This window comes from Channa argus, chromosome 21 (assembly GCF_033026475.1).
Source record: "Channa argus isolate prfri chromosome 21, Channa argus male v1.0, whole genome shotgun sequence".
NCBI lineage: Eukaryota > Metazoa > Chordata > Actinopteri > Anabantiformes > Channidae > Channa > Channa argus.
Genome location: NC_090217.1, coordinates 7,835,218 through 7,851,877, shown reverse-complemented (window position 1 = coordinate 7,851,877; position 16,660 = coordinate 7,835,218). Strand labels below are relative to the sequence as shown.

Sequence of the window (16,660 nt, the reverse complement as noted above, 5' to 3'; positions counted from 1 at the left end):
TAGAGGGCCCCTTCTGACACTATGATTACTGTGTTCTCAAAACTTCGGCCCCCACTATGTAATTAGCTTCAAATCCACAGGTGGTTTTGGGCACCAGCTACCTAATGACAGGGAGCACCACAGGGCATTGCTCGGCATGACAGTGTGCAGCTTTCCCTCCTCCCGCTGCTGTCACCCTCATCAGTCACTGCCAGAATCCTGTTTGATTTGTTTTTGAAAGCATCTACATGCCTCTCGGGGAATATTTAGAATCTTCTCTTCCATATTCAGCTCCCATGTCTTGTCAAGCCATGAATCATTCATTTTTTTAATCTCAAGTCTTCTCTTGTTAACCATGTGATATTTGAATTCTTTGATTTATGGGGCTGCCATGGTTGTTGGCAGGGCATTCATTCTGTATTCATTGTGATCTCAAACAATGAGTCTGCATTTTTAAATGATGCAGCAACAATTACAGTAACTCAAAGGGTGGCATGCACAGACCAATTCAAACTGCATGAGTCCAACCACAGTCTTGCAGAGATGTGGAACAAGTACAGATTTGCAAGTCCAAATCGGGGGGGAAAAAAGCAAGTGGAACCAATTATCTGTATTACATACATAAGTATGTTGTGTATGTCAAATTACCCGTCCAGGCAAAACCATTGCCAGTCCATCTCTTTTTTCCTTAGTTCACTCATTAAGTATCCCTTCTCTAGCAGCATCTCGTACTAGAAAAATTATATTTATGAAACGGTAGATCGTTCAAAAATCCATGGACATTGCTTTGTTATTTATTTATTAATTCATGTTTTTTCAACCCCTTAACAACAAATTATTTTGAGACATTTCGATAATATCTTTGTTTGTTGCTTTAAGCTTTGAAACACATGTCCTCTGGAGTCCCTCAGGACATGATGCTACATCTGACAAATAGGCCTGACCAGAGCATGTGTTGCTACGGTGATTCTCATTTGTTCCTCTCATCGTAGTGACCTCGAGCCAGGAACAGACACATTCCTCAAAAGATGGATCTGTTTACACTGAAACTTTGATTTTTTCTAGTAATTGGCTGAGATCAGAGGATTCTGTCTTGTTCCATATTTGATATTATTGCTAAAAGCTCATCAGTGGTGCTGGGCCTGCCCATTTGGGTGCATGCGTTGTGTGGCATGGAACCAAAATCCAGTGACGACTGTAATGGGTTTCTCAATTTAAACAAAGGAAACACATAACAACACACAATAAGCAAAGATGCATACGTTGTCCTAGTAATTTATTTTGTGTCTCTCTACTTCTTTTTATCATGTCCACTCAAACACAAATAACCTAATGGGTTCATCACTACATTAACTTCCTGCAGTGGCAGCTGCTGGGCAAGTCAAATACTTAATGAGTTCATTCCTTGCTAGTTCAATGACCAGTATCAGCTGTATGGGGAGAAAAATAGCGAAGCTTCCTGTATGAGGTCTTGTTACCCTCTGACTTTGTGTTACTGATGTCACAGAAACCAGCAGGTCTAATCCATTAAGGAGCATCCTAAGGGAGGTGAGAGATCAGGCCTGAACAAATTGTCCCTACTTATCATTGGGACACGCTTGGCTCTACGATACCACAGGGAGCCATTTAGGGCCTGGCCTAAACTCTCTTTTTTTTCTACAAAGCGTGAAAAGAGAGCCTTGGTAAAGGAGGAAGTAGTGAGGAGGACAGAGGATGAGGAGCCGAAGGGAGCATTACAGCTACAGGACAGTGAGCAGAGAAAATGAACCAGTGGGGGGAGGTGTAGGGGGGGAAGTCACAGGGTCAGACATAAAAAGCAACATGTTTCTAGGTGTTTCTGCCTGGACATTGCTTGTTGTAAAAAGAGTGCACTGTTTTTCTTGGTAGCACCTTCATCCAAACAGACTAGGAATAAATTTGCTGTGTCCTCAGAAATTGATTGGCACTGTGTGAGTTAACCCTTAGAGAGCCGACGCATGATTGGATCGATAGTAAACATCTTTTAATGTGGTACATTGTTGTGAAATCAAAAGTTTTTATGAAACGATGGCAGACTTTTTGGGTTTGATAGAATGTAAAAGTTATTTTATTCGTCTTTACCTACAGTGAAGAAGCTAGTGTACACTCAACATGTACACCTTGTCTATTATGTAGCCCAGAGTCTAATACAGTCTTATAATAATCAGTGCCTTATAGAGGATATATTAAGATTTTTGGGTTGTTGCACAGTAATATATTGTATTCAGTCCAACCTTATATCAACAATATAGCCTTAATAGGCTTCAAGCATTGATTTGAAGTTTTCGTCATGGTTTATGTAAAGAGATACAAAGTAGATACTGTACTGTGTAATGTGTGAGCTGTGTTTAAATCATAATCAGTAATGTTATTCTGCCGAAGGTGATGTCAACCTTCTTTTTCGATGCAGCACTTTGGTTCAGACTGAAATGGTAGTTATTCATTTGTCCTGTATTTTGTAATGCAAAGTAATAAAGTAAAATAAAGTAATCACTTCTCATCCCCCTATATAAGAGTTTGTGTTTAGTGCTAATACGAGCATGGTTACATATTAGGATGGTAAACAACATAATGCTAACGCACATAAAATATAGTCACATTTTTGAAAGAATATAGATATATATTTTTAATGATTTCATTATGTACATTTTGAACTATTTTTGGAATTTTTATTTTTGAATTGACAAGCTGATATGAGCTTTCCCACTTCCAGTAAGAACAGTAAGACACTTACTTTAAAGGTTAAAGTACTGTGTTTTATTATTTCTCAGTAGAGCTCTTTGTGTAAAGGGCACTTGAAAGTGAAACCAGTGTATTGAAGACTCCCTTAACATTTTGTAAGGAAAGATGACTTTAAGCGCAGAGTCAGGTTTGATGTCACAACAGTATTTTTGCTGCTAGCTGTTGCTAACTCATTCTCTGCTTAGGTTTCCATGTAGAGGGCTGGTGTGAGCCACAGACACCTGTATGACAACAACTGCTTTTCTCTCGTCACTTTTCCTTTTTTAATCAGACATCTCTATTTACAGTAGCTGCTTGTCCTGCACCCCGTGACCGGCACCAATAACAGTGTCATTGTGTCCTGGATGTGCCTTGTCTCATCCTTATGTTTATTTGTTTGTTCATGTTTCTTTTACCAAATCACTCATAAACACACACACACACACACACACACACACAATCACACATATTCAAGTATGAGTCATGCACAGCATCAGTTCGACATGGAGCCCACTTTCCCATGCAGAGCACTGCCTTTTTGGATCAAACTAGATTGTTGGAGCATTAAGCCAGTAAGAGCTCGTGCAGACAAACAGGTAAACAAAACGTTTACTGTATTTCTGTCCCCTGAGTGCCCAGATGATGATTTTGATTTATTCCAGAAATATCAAATTGAATCACTCTGTTTTTCCCTCTCTTGTCTTTTCTACGGTCTTTTGCTCAGTTTTCACCACTCTACATTTTGAGGTTTTCAGGGGAAAAAAGGAAATATGGCATAAAAACAAATTGAAGTCAGTTTTAAAATCTCTGTGGATACATCCTCTCAGTCAGTGTCAGTAGCTTAATATTGCCAAATCTACGTGTGTATGACTTTCTCCTTGTTCCAAATTGCTTTTTCAAAGAAAATTGCTTTTGAAAAGCCTTAACATTTTGTGCTTGTGATTTTTTTTTTATTGATTTTTGTACCGCTATGACTCATTTAATCGTGTGTGTGTGTGTGTGTGTGTGTGTGTTCCAGCTACCATCATTCTTAATGAGCTAAATTGGACAGAAGCCTTGGAGGATGTTTTCCGGAAAAACAAAGAGGAAGATCCCTCACTTCTCTGGCAGGTGTTTGGTTCTGCTACTGGATTGGCTCGATACTACCCAGGTGAGCTCCTCCAACAGCCAATGGGGTTTCTCCCAGCTACTTCCTGCGGACAGTAATTGAGCCAAACATTGCCATTTAATGCATTTCAAAAACTGAATCAGGCTTTGACTAATAACGTTTCTGTGGGTTTTTTCAGAACTCTTTCTTGTAATTAATATTTTCTCAACCATACCATTTAAAAAACGAAATTTCCTTAAAGATAGCAGGTATATTAGATAAAACAATGAAACAATGTAAGTGCTTCAAAGACATCCCTAATGTGAAGTAAACATACTTTTTTGTTCATTTTTGTCTTTCTGCCAAATACCAGCATCACCTTGGATTGACTCATCACCCAATGACATCGACCTTTACGATGTGCGCAGGCGGCCCTGGTGAGTGCGCATGCCTGATTAATATAAATTCATAGTGTCATTTTAGTTTTTCTGGACTTCTTTGGGCTTCTTGTGTAATAATCATATTATATATTCATTTGAAAAGCCTATATGCGCATTGTGTAAAAACTAATTGCACATAAAGGAATCTGTATATCCAAACAATGTAAACAAACAAATCCAGGTCTCTGACCAAAGGCAAACAAACACATCAGAGCACTGTGATGATTAAGATCAAAGGGTAACAATACAAAAGCTTCATTAGTCTTCTAAAAATGATTAAAATCTGGCTGGAAGCCGTTAATACTGTTTTAACCATGTTATTAAATTACATTACCCTCAAAGGTCTGTTGGCTATTGAGCCCTCAAACTGTGTGTTAAAGAAAACGATAATTAAAAAGGTAATTAAAAAATACAAAGGTCAGATTGATTTCACATGTCAGGGATAGAAAGTGATATTTGTTTACTTGCTTAAAGAACAATGAAAGTGACCAGGCTGCAAAATATACAGTCTCAAAACTTTAATGTAACTTTAATGCTTCTTTATGTCGTATAGAAATTAGTTTTACAAAGCATTTCCACATTATGTAGGCTTTAGCCACCTGCGACTTTGAAAAGAATAAGCAGTCACAGATAATGGATGGATGGATTTCCACATTATAATAATTGGCTTTGCGTCTTTGTGTTCTCCTCTTATAAATTTCCTCATGCACATGTCTGTCTATTTGGGTTTCTGTTATTACTCACCAGGTACATTCAAGGAGCGGCATCACCCAAGGACATGCTGATCTTAGTGGATGCGTGAGTGACAATGTTATGATTCATGCATTAAAGTCAGATTTTATATTCTTTTGTTTGCCAGAAGGCCCTGATGCTAACTCTCTGACTGGCCTCACCCCTCCACCACCCTCCCGGCTGCTGCTGCATTGTGCTCATGGCTGCCTCAAAGCTCATGTGATACTGACAAAGCAAAGCAAAAGTAGTCAGTGTCTCTATCTGGCAGCCTTATCGTTTAGTTAATTTATTTCTTCTTGTAGTGTTTGTCTTAAAAATAATGAAAAAAAAGACGGGGAATGTTGTTATGGATAGAGGATTTTGGAGAGCAACATCTGCCACAACGGCAGTTCCACTTGTATCTATTTGTGGAACAACGCGTGTGATTTATTTTTAAGAAACACACAATTTGGTTGTTTTGATTTCTTATTTATTTGGGTATTTACCACATCAAACTAAGAAGATATGCAATGTATTTTAACAAAAATAACAAACTGTTGCTTCTGATCTGCTTCTGTTTGTGGGCTTGCTGACAACCTCCTCCGTATTGCTTAATGCATTTTTTAATGGCATTTTTATGTTATTTTTGTTACAATTAGATTACTTTTTATCACAACTGTTGTACGTATGACACATAAAACGTTTGTGTTGTATAGTCTTGTATGTATTTTATTTTTCGGTCCTTTCGGCTTATCCCGTGAGTTCAGGGTCGCCACCACGGATCATTTGTCCGCATGTTGATTTGGCACAGTCTTTACGCCGGATGCCCTTCCTGAAGCAACCCTCCCAAATTTCTACCAGGTTTGGGATGGGGATGGGCTGTTGGGGGTTCAGTGCCTTGCCCGGGGAAGAGCGGGGTGCAAACCTCCGACCCTATGGTCAGTGGGCGGCCACTCTACCAACTGAGCCACTGCCGGCCTCATAGCCATTTTTTTTGATGGTCAAAAATACATGACTAAATGTCAATGTAAATTGAACTTAATATTTCCGCCCATGTGAGGTTTTCAGGCACAGAACTAGAGCTAAATTAAAGTGCAAAATAATGAATGAGAAGCTAAATTTGGCCACTTGCAGCTCTTAATGCAGCTCTCAGTAATTGCCTCACAAAGGATTGATGAGTGTTCTGCAGACATTAGAAGCTGCCACCATCGTGCTTGGAATTTTAGTCCTCACTTTTCTTTTTCTCATCTTTTTCTGTTCATTTACTTGCAAGAACAAATTAATGGGAATCACAAATGATTCTCTAATGGTTAATGCGATGGACACTATATAGCCATGTGTTAATAACAAAAATGTCTAAATGTTAGTGGCTGCTTAAACTAGTCGATCAGATTTTGGTTTGTGCTTCTTTTCAACCGTGACATTGATTTATTTGCACAACACACACTGTCTTTGTTCCAATCTGCAGGAGTGGCAGCGTCTCAGGCCTCACCCTAAAACTCATCCGAACATCCGTAAACAAGATGCTGGAAACCCTCTCTGATGATGACTATGTGAACGTTGTCTTTGTGAGTATAGACACGATGCAAAAAAATAAATAAATGCAGCTTCTACTAATATTTACTTCAGAACTTTACATTACTTTACTTTCCATCACTTGAGTTTGCAAAGGTTGCAGTGTTTCCCCTACAATAGTACAGGCGAAAAATGTAATTTTGAAGTTACATTCCTGGATGATCTGGTTCTTTTTAAGGTCTTGCATGCAGCTACAAAGGGATACGGGAGCTGTTCTTGACCATGAGGCCCAAATTATACTGCCCGTCCTTCATCCACTCCACTCCCTTTTTTTACACAAAGAATGAGAACCAGAGATTACCTTGAGATACACGTTGTTGACTTACTAAAGACCAAATGAGTTGTCTTCTCCTGTCATTAAATCCACCATTTAACTGCCCCTTTCTCCCCAGCGGCGTCAGTGAGGACAAATCCTTAAATCAGAGAGATCAAATGTGCTTTTCTGATTTCTGCACAGTTTTAAAACACAAAGATACATTGTCAAAGCTGTACACAACCCTATAGAAAGGATTTTATATGAATATTGAAATTTACATTTCTTCTGTCTGCTCCTCCGTGGCCTGCTCTGCAGGTGTGGGTGTCAAATAAATAAAAAGGTTTTTTCTTTTTTTCTTTTTTGATGAGCATCATTTATGAAAATACATTGTCTTTCATTATCTTGATTGGTAGGAATATTCTATTATATATATTGCAAAACCTCTATGATCCTCTTATCACCATGCCTCAAAACCTTTCTAGGGGAAACACTGGTTTGTATTTTTTGTGAAATCCACTCTAAAAGGTTTTTGTCACTATTGGGTTTTGTATTAATTTTCCAGGTGTGCACATTGGTGAATGTTAATGTGGATATATTTGTGTTTTGGCTGTTTGATCAGCTTTACTCCTTGGTTTACTTTGAGTCATTGGTTTACACATTGTAGTGATTTATTATAGACTTCATATATCGCAGGTGTCTGTCTCTAAGTATGCATATGCATATGCAGCGTTTTCGTGTTAATGTTTGTTTATGTATGCATGAACGAAATGTCCTTAAAGCATCGGATCAAATCAAAGTATGTGTGCCTATAGCAAACACAAGACACAGCTTGAACAAACCCTAAATTGCCACAATATTAGATTGAAAAATAAATGTGTGCTGCTTCATCACGCCCTTAAATGATTTTCTGTCATGAGGATCGAGGAAATATTCATCCATCATGATTTAAAGGTCCATATCCTTGTAGTTTAAGACAGAGTTTCCAAGCAATACTGATTGTGAGACAAATTTCTTGGAAAGGTGCAATGGAGACAGTCACACAGGATGTGATTAGGAAAATATAACCACGAACACCACTATATATTGATTATGAGCATTAAGAGACACTACTAGCATCCATGTTTCCATGCTGTTCATAGATCAAACTCTGCTGCTGTCATTTAGAGAAGTAATTTACCAGTTTTAGGAAATATGCATACTGACTTTCTTGCGCACAGTTCAAAGAGTTATGTGCTTTAAATGTCATTTTTCACTTCTTTTCTGATGATTTATGATATGATTTGGTTTTGACAAAAGCATGTTTGCACAGTTTCTGTGCAAGGCTAAACTAATTGTCTCCTGGTTATTGCTCCACTTGTATTTCTTTAACTGAGTACATAAAATACATAAAAGAGTTATCTTTTTCTTTTCTAGCTCTTAAGAAAGAAAACGCACAAATGTATTTCTCAAATTTGTTTCATTCTGTTTATTTTATTACTTAATGGATACAATGCATAAAAGCCCCCGAATGTCACATTACAAATTTACACTTGCATTTTTAATGTCCAAATTTGGCATTAATCATCATTCAGTTTCTTATTACAGAGCATTTGCACAGCTACCTTTAGCATACGCGGTGTTGTGTCTGGTTGCAATATCCAAGGGTCATTGTGTCACTCCAGTTACTTATATTATTTTATCATTATTAGGATTTGACCGTGCTCTGTCCAAAATCTCTTTAATCCTTAGCTTTTTCATATTTAATCTACTGCTACTCTGTTCTAATGATAGGGGATGTAGATAACGTGTTTAGTTTGTGTTCCAAATGAAATCTTAATCACATTTTCTTGCACTTTCCTTAATTAAGCAGTGGTTTATGTTTTTGTTTGGAGCTTTCAAATCATCTAAGTAAAGGAGCTTTTGAAGTTATGTAGTAAGTATATTGATGGCATACAGCTCAGTTTGTAGACTTTCTGTTTAGCGTTTTCAAGCTTTTTGAAGAAACAGTCTGATAGAACTTATAATATTAATATAGTGTATTAAATAGATTATGTAACTGTCTAAAAGAAATGGTTAGTGTTTTCTGAAGCTAGTCTTATTACAATATTGACTTCAATATCTATATGTGAATGTCCATCTTCATTGCTAATACAATATCTTATCAATATCTATACAAGATCTAACAGTTAGGACTTCACATGTCAGCATTTCACATATGGCAAAGCCCACATACATTTATTGTACAGACAAGAACACACAGATAAACAAGGTAGAATAGGGGCATAAATTCATAACTAATATACCCATGTGTTTAGCTATACAGTAACTACAAAGCTGAGGCCAATATTTTGCTGTCACTGCAGCCTAGCTAAGCTCCCATTAGTGAAGGAGATACAATGGCCTTCAATTGCACCAATCCTTTGTTTGCTTTATGAAAAGAATAGACAACAGATATTTCTGCCCACCTACTCCCTTATCAGCAGCTGGGGTCTCCAGACCTTTATCTCTCAGTATATCTTGTCTCTTTGCCAAACTTGGATATATACAAACATGAAACATGTAGTCTTATGGGTGACAAAAGGTTAAACAATGAGCAATTCTGAGAAGCCCCACACGCACAGTCTGAGCAAGTTCGAATATAGATCGAGCGTGTTTTATTAAATTAAGCTTTATTAGTGACCAATTTTGATATTCCTGAGTACATTATTGTTTATTGTCATTATTGTATTACGACCGGCTTTTTGAAAAGACAAACCGATCCTTGAATGCTTTTTTGACATTCAGTCACTTAGTGTTTGTCAGGTGCAGGTCAAAACTGTTTAATGGAGTGAAGGAAGATAAGCTGTTTGCACTTCTATTTGTGGGGACCACCTTCTAGGCCGAAACACAAAAGACGTGGTTTAAGGTTAGAGTAAGGTTAGGTTTTTTGGCTAAGGTTTGTTTCTCTAGATAATTAATGTAACTTAAGCTAAAAACTCCACGAGGTGAAAAAGACAAAGGTGTGAGGGATTTTAACAAAATCATGATTGGAGGTGCATAGTCAAGACCAAAACAGATGTTGGGTATGGGTAATGAGCCATATCCCACTCCCCCGTAGGTGTGTGTGTGTGTTTGTGTGTGTGCACGTGCACATGAATTGATTAGGTTCCATCTGTTCCTCATCATTAACTATTCACCAGTATAAATCTGAAGGAACTTCACATGTTGACCTGTATAAATGTACTTTAACCAGTTACTGTCTCAACGGCATAATCCCTCCATAATAAAGCTCTTTGTGTTTTGTTTTGTTTTTTTACCTCCTTATGCCACTGTTTTCACATCCCCTCCTGCTCTCCTGCCAATCCTTCCTTCTGTTCCTATAGCTCCCTTCGGTCTGTGCAGATTTGATAAAAATTAATTTCATTTCACACATAACTAATTTTTACAGAGTTAAGAAGTTAAGTTGTTATCAAAAGTACATTCATTTACTATGAAACATTTGTCAACATTTATAAATTTCTTTGTGACTTAATTTTGTCTCTCTGAAATTACCTTATTTAAATATATCCTGTATGTTTTACGGCAACGAATGGAAAACAGGCCACATATTTAAAAGAAAATATGTGAAAGTGCCTTCCCTCCACTTCCCATCATCCCTCCTTCCCTCTTCCCTCCAGTTCAATGAAAAGGCCTTCAATGCAGTCCAGTGCTTTCAGAATCTGGTGCAGGCCAACGTCCGCAACAAGAGAGTCCTCAAAGACGGTGTGAAGAACATCACTGCTAAGGGTATCACCAACTACAAAGGCGGCTTTGAGCTGGCGTTCAAGCAACTCGCACAGGTAAAGTGTCTCTGTGTGGCATGATGGAATATTTCTGGCACAGGATGCATTTGGTGATGTAAAAACGCAGTTTGCAGGTGTGCTAACAAATATGCAGACCTATCCAGCGGCCTATTGAAATTCTGGTTAATAGTCCAATTGAATGCATCTTCATTAAATGCATATTTTTTTATTGAATGATGAAAATATTGGTTGAGGATACCATAGGACACAAAGACATCTCAGTCCAAATGGTCTTCTCAGGAAAAGTGAGTATGTGCCGACCTCTTCTGGTTGTTTGGGACATTGCAGTTTCTTGGTGCAAGAGCTCATTTTGAACGTGCCATGTACTGTAAATGTAAATAGATTGATTAGTGTACAGAGGGAGAAACCCACATTTTAACCATCAAAATGTACTTGCATTTTTCCCCTTACCTCTAGACAAACGTGTCAAGGGCTAACTGTAACAAGATTATTATGCTCTTCACTGATGGAGGAGAGGAGAGAGCAGAAGAGATCTTTGAAAAATACAACCCAAAGCAAGCGGTAGGACAGAAAGCTAACAGGAGAATTGTGTAGAGGAGTCTTTGCCTTTAATCAAATTCATTGCTTTTTACACTTTTTCCCCCTCACAGGTTCGCATCTTTACATTTTCAGTAGGTCAGCACAACTACGACAAAGGACCAATACAGTGGATGGCCTGTGCAAATAAAGGTGCAAAACTGCATTAGCACTCTGATGATTCTTTCACATTCAGTTCATTCACATTCACTGAGCACAGAAAAAAAATATATGCATGTTTTTTGTTTTTTTTCATGATCTCTGTGTGAACAAACTTCTTAATGGCTGACAGGACTACTTCTAGCAAAACAATTAAAATAATTAAGAAATTTACTGTATCAGTAAAATTTAGCAAAAGCAGAAGAAAAGCAGGCCTGTCTTTTTAATTATGATCAGCTGACACACAAAATGCATCATGTTTCCTTAATGTCCCTTGGGCTTTTTAATATGATTGGTAACCACTGCAGACGGCCCCTTTCAATCTACAAAGTTTTGTAAAGGTGACTAATGGGTGTGTTTTGCTTTTCAGTACAACTCAACAAGTGTAATAATTTCAACAAGTCATGTTACTCTATGACCTTTTGCTAAATAGTTGTTAATTTGAGCATCTTGTCTGGTTTTTTTTTTCAGCTGTTTGCTTTACAACATTTGGAATGAACTCATAAATAATTTTCACAATGCAAACGGTAATACGTTTATTTTTCTTTCTCAGGCTTTTACTATGAGATCCCATCTATAGGTGCCATTAGGCTGAACACCCAGGTACATTTTCACTCCTAAGGACACATTTAACCATGTATGGCTGCTACTGTAGGTGTCTTTCACATTTTTCCCCCTTGGTTATTTAACCATTTGTGTGTTGTGCCCTCTTGTGGTTCACATCTGATCCTCTCATCCTTTCCCTATTATGTAGGAGTACCTGGATGTTCTGGGCAGACCTATGGTTAAAGCTGACAAAAAGGCCAAACAGGTTCAGTGGACCAATGTCTACCTGGATGCACTGGTATGTTACTCTTATGACTGATAGAAATTAGGTGATGTGCAGTTAACTTTTTATAGTACGTATGGGAAAAGACAGTGGTGGCAATGGCATTACTTTCGATGGACTGTATTCTAAGGAATGGATTGTTCGGAAATCGTTCTGCTTTCTGTCAACTGAAAATTTCAGAGAAGTCTTGTGCAAAATGTCCAGTGATTTGCTGTTATCCTGGTGTTATACTGGTAAACTCCGCTTCAACTCTGCTCCAGTACTGTACGTCAAGTGGAAGATAAACTTGATTTAAAAATTTAGCATGATCAGTTTTTTCTTTTTCTCTTTTTTTTTTTTTATATGTATAAGCTTCTGTCAGGATTTACTTACTTACTTTACTTTAGGCGACGGTGTAGATAAGGAACCATTCTGGTAAACTGAGCCAAATAAACATGATCATCAGTTTACTGATAAGATGCTGTCAAGTTTTGTGGCTATACTGACCTCGTCAGCACCAGAAATGTGTCTGCCTTTAGTTATGAAAAACATCTTATTTTTAAGCCCTGGCTTTTGGTTTTCCAGTGACCCGGTGATTCCCACATTACATGTAATGTGTCAGTGTTTTGCTGACCTTAGTTGACATTGTATTACTTTCAGTTGTTTTTCAGATAAATCACAAATTAGATCCATAATGGAAATTCAATGTTGTGTGTTTGATCTTCCAGGAGCTTGGCCTGGTTATCACTGGAACTCTGCCTGTCTTCAATAAGACAAGGACAGGCTCAAAGGTAGGCAGAAAAATATTTTAGCATTCCTTTTCATTGAATGGAAATCTTCTTATACTGATATATTTTTGATTTATCCATTTCTAAAGTATATAGTGCACATTTGACACTTTGACCCCATCGGTGAATTTACAGCAAGTCTGTGGGACGTGTCATAATGTTTACCAGACCGAAAAATAAACATACTGTACAACATCAAGACTCTCAATTATCATTTCATTCTTAACTTTTATCCTCCGCTTTCTTGTGGCTCTTTCTTATATTCTCTGTTGGTGCTGAGGTTCCTCGAAGCTTTCCTATGTTCCTCCACAGGAAGGGAATCTAGGATGTCATAAAGCAGAAATCAAAAAGAGCTCAATCCCACAGATCAGAGAGACAAATGATCCAGTAGCTAAGTGCTTCAAGATGAGTTTACATGTCTACCTCGAAGGGTTCAGGGTTACCTCCGCTATGACTGAAAGCAAGGGTTATGTACCTCTGCTATGACTGAAACAAGGCTGGAAATGCCTTGTCAGTGAGTCATGACGGCCTGTAAAGCTTTTGGGAATGAGACTGTCCAGATTTCTATTGCACTCCATTTCCTTGAAATCATTCAGAATGCACGGAGGGACTTGACTCATCCAGAAAAAACAGCAAGACTCATAAGTGGGTCTTATAGTGGCTCTTTCTAGCTTTTGACTTATTGCTATGGTTTTCTCTTAGAAGGCTCAAAACCAGCTCATCTTGGGAGTTATGGCTATTGATGTCTCCCTGGAAGACATCAAGAGACTCACACCTCGGTTTACTGTAAGAGCTCACGCTGCATAAATAAACCCACAAACATACAGAAATCAGCCTATTTACACGTTAGAAGTCACATTCTGTCCCTGGGTTTTTTATCCTGTATTTCACTAATAATATCACGTTTTCGGTTTTCCTGTAGTTTGGACCCAATGGCTACTATTTTGCCATTGACCCCAATGGATATGTGCTGCTCCACCCTAATCTCCAGCCACTGGTAGGCCGAACATGTGACAAAATGCACCTTTGCAGAAAGATTCAGTATATTTATCGGACTGCATATAAACATGACATTTAGGATTATTGCAGTCTGCCATAACTCCTCTGCTCATGGTGATGGTGTTTGTATCATTTGACTAACATTTCAGGGTTGTTGTTTTTTTTTTGTTGTTTTTTTTTCTGCAAATATCTCAATCGTGTGGCTCCAGGATGGTGTTTGTTAACACATCAAAACATGTTTCTCGTTGACCTCTCAGATATGTGCTCCTTTTTTAAATTACACTTGCACACATTGGTCACAGATGATCACAGTTCTCAAAACTCAAAGTTAACAAACATATTAGTCCCGAGTCTGTTACTACTTCAACAAAATACTAGAAGCTGTTTATAGAAAGGAAAGATTAATGAATGGTACTTATGTTTTGTTTTGTCCTTTGTATTCAAAGCCCACAAATTGTAAATTATACTATATATTGGCTAATTGTTTGCCCTTTGGTGTAGACTGCCAAGTTTCATGAACCTGTAACGCTGGACTTCCTGGATGCAGAAATAGAGAATGAGATCAAAGTGGAGGTTTGGAAAAAACATGTATCCGACTTCTTGAATTCCATGAGTTAATGTCAGAAACAGTAGCATTGATATTTCTCAATAGAATAATTGTCTTTTTTTTACCAGATCCGGAAAAAAATGATCGATGGACTTAGAGGAAATTACACAATATCTACACTGGTGAAATCCCAAGATGAGGTAATTTTATGTTGTTCATGACAATAATAAGTTGATTTATTTATTTTTTTTCTTGATATCTGTATTGATTTGTATCAAATGCTTCCTTTCAAAGCGCTACATTGACCAAGGTGAGAGAACGTATACCTTTGCACCAGTAAAGGGGACAGATTACAGGTAAATATCACATTATGAAGAGGTGTCATAAAGTTTTGTTTCATTGCATTTCTGAACAGTTTTCAAAAATGTAGACCAGAAATCCAGACACTGTGCACTTACACACTTTGCAAAATGCTCATCATTGCCCCATGAAACAGTATTGCTGTGATTGGGACTGGGGTTGGACTCCAGTCCCAAGGTCAGCAAAAAGTCCAAGCAATGAGGTCACAGCTTATGTGTGCTATTAAAAAAATAAATAAATCCAAGCTCCTGCTAAAACCTGCTGATGAGTGTGCGTGTGTGTTTTTGTTCCTTCTCTTAGCCTGGCCCTAGTCCTTCCAGAGTACAGCATGCATTACATCCGAGCCACTATTGGTGACACAATAACCCAGGCAAAATGTAAGTGCCACTCCAGAAAAGTTCAGTCTCTTGTACCATTCGTACATTTCCCACTCAATAATATTTATAGGTAGCATCTATTTACATAGACTGTAGACAAATTGTGCTAAGTGGAAAGTGACTGCTAATGTGATGTTGTTATTCTGTGTGTAAGACTGAGAAGCACTTGTGCCTCAGCTTATGGTTCTTATCTATCACTTACACCACCGCACACACATATACATCCACGCCACTCCTGTGTGCCAGTGGCTCTTGTGTCGCTATGGACACACAACCTTCTATTGTGGTACTGCCGAACTTTTTGGTCACCACACGGTGGGACGAAGGGTTCCAGCAATGTATGTGCACCTCATCAATTCATTAGAAGCTAAATGTCTGAGTATCTGTGTGCGCTCTCAATCCCATTGAAAGATATACACAAAGGCTCCATGTGTGTCTTTATAGCCGTGTCTTTTCACACTAGTAAAGAACTCATCAACACGTAGTATTACTCAAAGGACAGCTTTATAGCTTGTGTGTTTTCATTGCATTTAATATGAAGCCATCGTCCCTACAGTAGTTAAAGTCTGTCCCTCTATCTGTCTGCATGCACTCTCTTGTTAAAAGAGTAGGTACTTGTAGTTTTCCATGTATTACGTGAACTTTAGCAGCCTGGTGAGTAAATGGGTAGAGCATTATATTGGGATAAGGAAGTCTCCCAGTTTAATGCCCAGCCCAGGGGTGTCCTTGAGCGAGACATTGAGCACTAGGTCCCAGGACACCATCTGTCCAGGGGGATACGTTAAATGCAGAGCACAAATTTCATTGTAACATGTATATGAAAAAAGTATATATACTCAGTGGTGACCAATAAAGCTTCTAATTCTCATTTACATCATTGTATAAATAGTTGGTAATAATGTTCCCACATTCAGGCAGCAGTTGGGTAGTCTTCATATTAAAATGCTACTAAAGTTGTGTGCGTGTTCATTGTATTTTCATTAGGCTCAGTTGTGACCAGGGTCCACTCTGTGGTGCTCTGTTCAAGAGCAAAGATTTTAAGAACTATTATAAGAACTATTTTTAAGATTAAGAATTTTGTTGAGGAATAAAAAGGTTTCAAATGTTTCACTGTTTAGAAACCATATCATCACCGATAGAGGTTTTACTTTATGCAATCATACCTCCTTTCTGTACTGATTATGAAGAGATCCCTGCTTAATGTATATTTCGTGAAAGTCGGGAACCAAAATCCACAGTCCTTGTTCTGTGGAAAAATTTATTCAAATACAGATAAAATTAGGCTCTTGAGCAGTTTTTTTTAAATTATTATTAACTCTTTTCAGTATAAAATTCCCTATTTTTGTTTGCTTGACAGTTGTTTACTGTTGAGTTGCACTAAGAGAATGGGACCAAAAAGAGGAAATTCCGCTAAATGTGACTACTTTGGAAGGTTGAAGCAATTTAATGTGTGTTCAGATAAACTTTTTAACAAGTTTGGGCAAATATGGAGGACTGT

General features: G+C 37.9%; 1 protein-coding gene across 3 annotated transcripts in view; it reads left to right on the top strand.

Moving 5' to 3' along the window:
• The window catches only part of cacna2d1a (calcium channel, voltage-dependent, alpha 2/delta subunit 1a), an 82,879-nt gene that overhangs the window by 46,619 nt on the left and 19,600 nt on the right, over positions 1 to 16,660 (top strand). The window contains exons 7-22 of one of the 3 annotated variants that reach the window (XM_067490120.1): positions 3,737 to 3,868; positions 4,179 to 4,242; positions 4,993 to 5,043; positions 6,425 to 6,524; positions 10,423 to 10,584; positions 11,005 to 11,109; positions 11,199 to 11,277; positions 11,837 to 11,886; positions 12,038 to 12,127; positions 12,820 to 12,882; positions 13,585 to 13,665; positions 13,802 to 13,876; positions 14,380 to 14,451; positions 14,554 to 14,625; positions 14,720 to 14,781; positions 15,086 to 15,162. In XM_067490120.1, coding sequence (XP_067346221.1) covers positions 3,737 to 3,868; positions 4,179 to 4,242; positions 4,993 to 5,043; positions 6,425 to 6,524; positions 10,423 to 10,584; positions 11,005 to 11,109; positions 11,199 to 11,277; positions 11,837 to 11,886; positions 12,038 to 12,127; positions 12,820 to 12,882; positions 13,585 to 13,665; positions 13,802 to 13,876; positions 14,380 to 14,451; positions 14,554 to 14,625; positions 14,720 to 14,781; positions 15,086 to 15,162 — 1,335 coding nt within the window. Of the gene's footprint in view, positions 1 to 3,736; positions 3,869 to 4,178; positions 4,243 to 4,992; positions 5,044 to 6,424; positions 6,525 to 6,709; positions 7,096 to 10,422; positions 10,585 to 11,004; positions 11,110 to 11,198; positions 11,278 to 11,836; positions 11,887 to 12,037; positions 12,128 to 12,819; positions 12,883 to 13,581; positions 13,666 to 13,801; positions 13,877 to 14,379; positions 14,452 to 14,553; positions 14,626 to 14,719; positions 14,782 to 15,085; positions 15,163 to 16,660 lie in introns of those variants that run through there. The other 2 variants (XM_067490119.1, XM_067490121.1) reach the window with 2 other exon arrangements.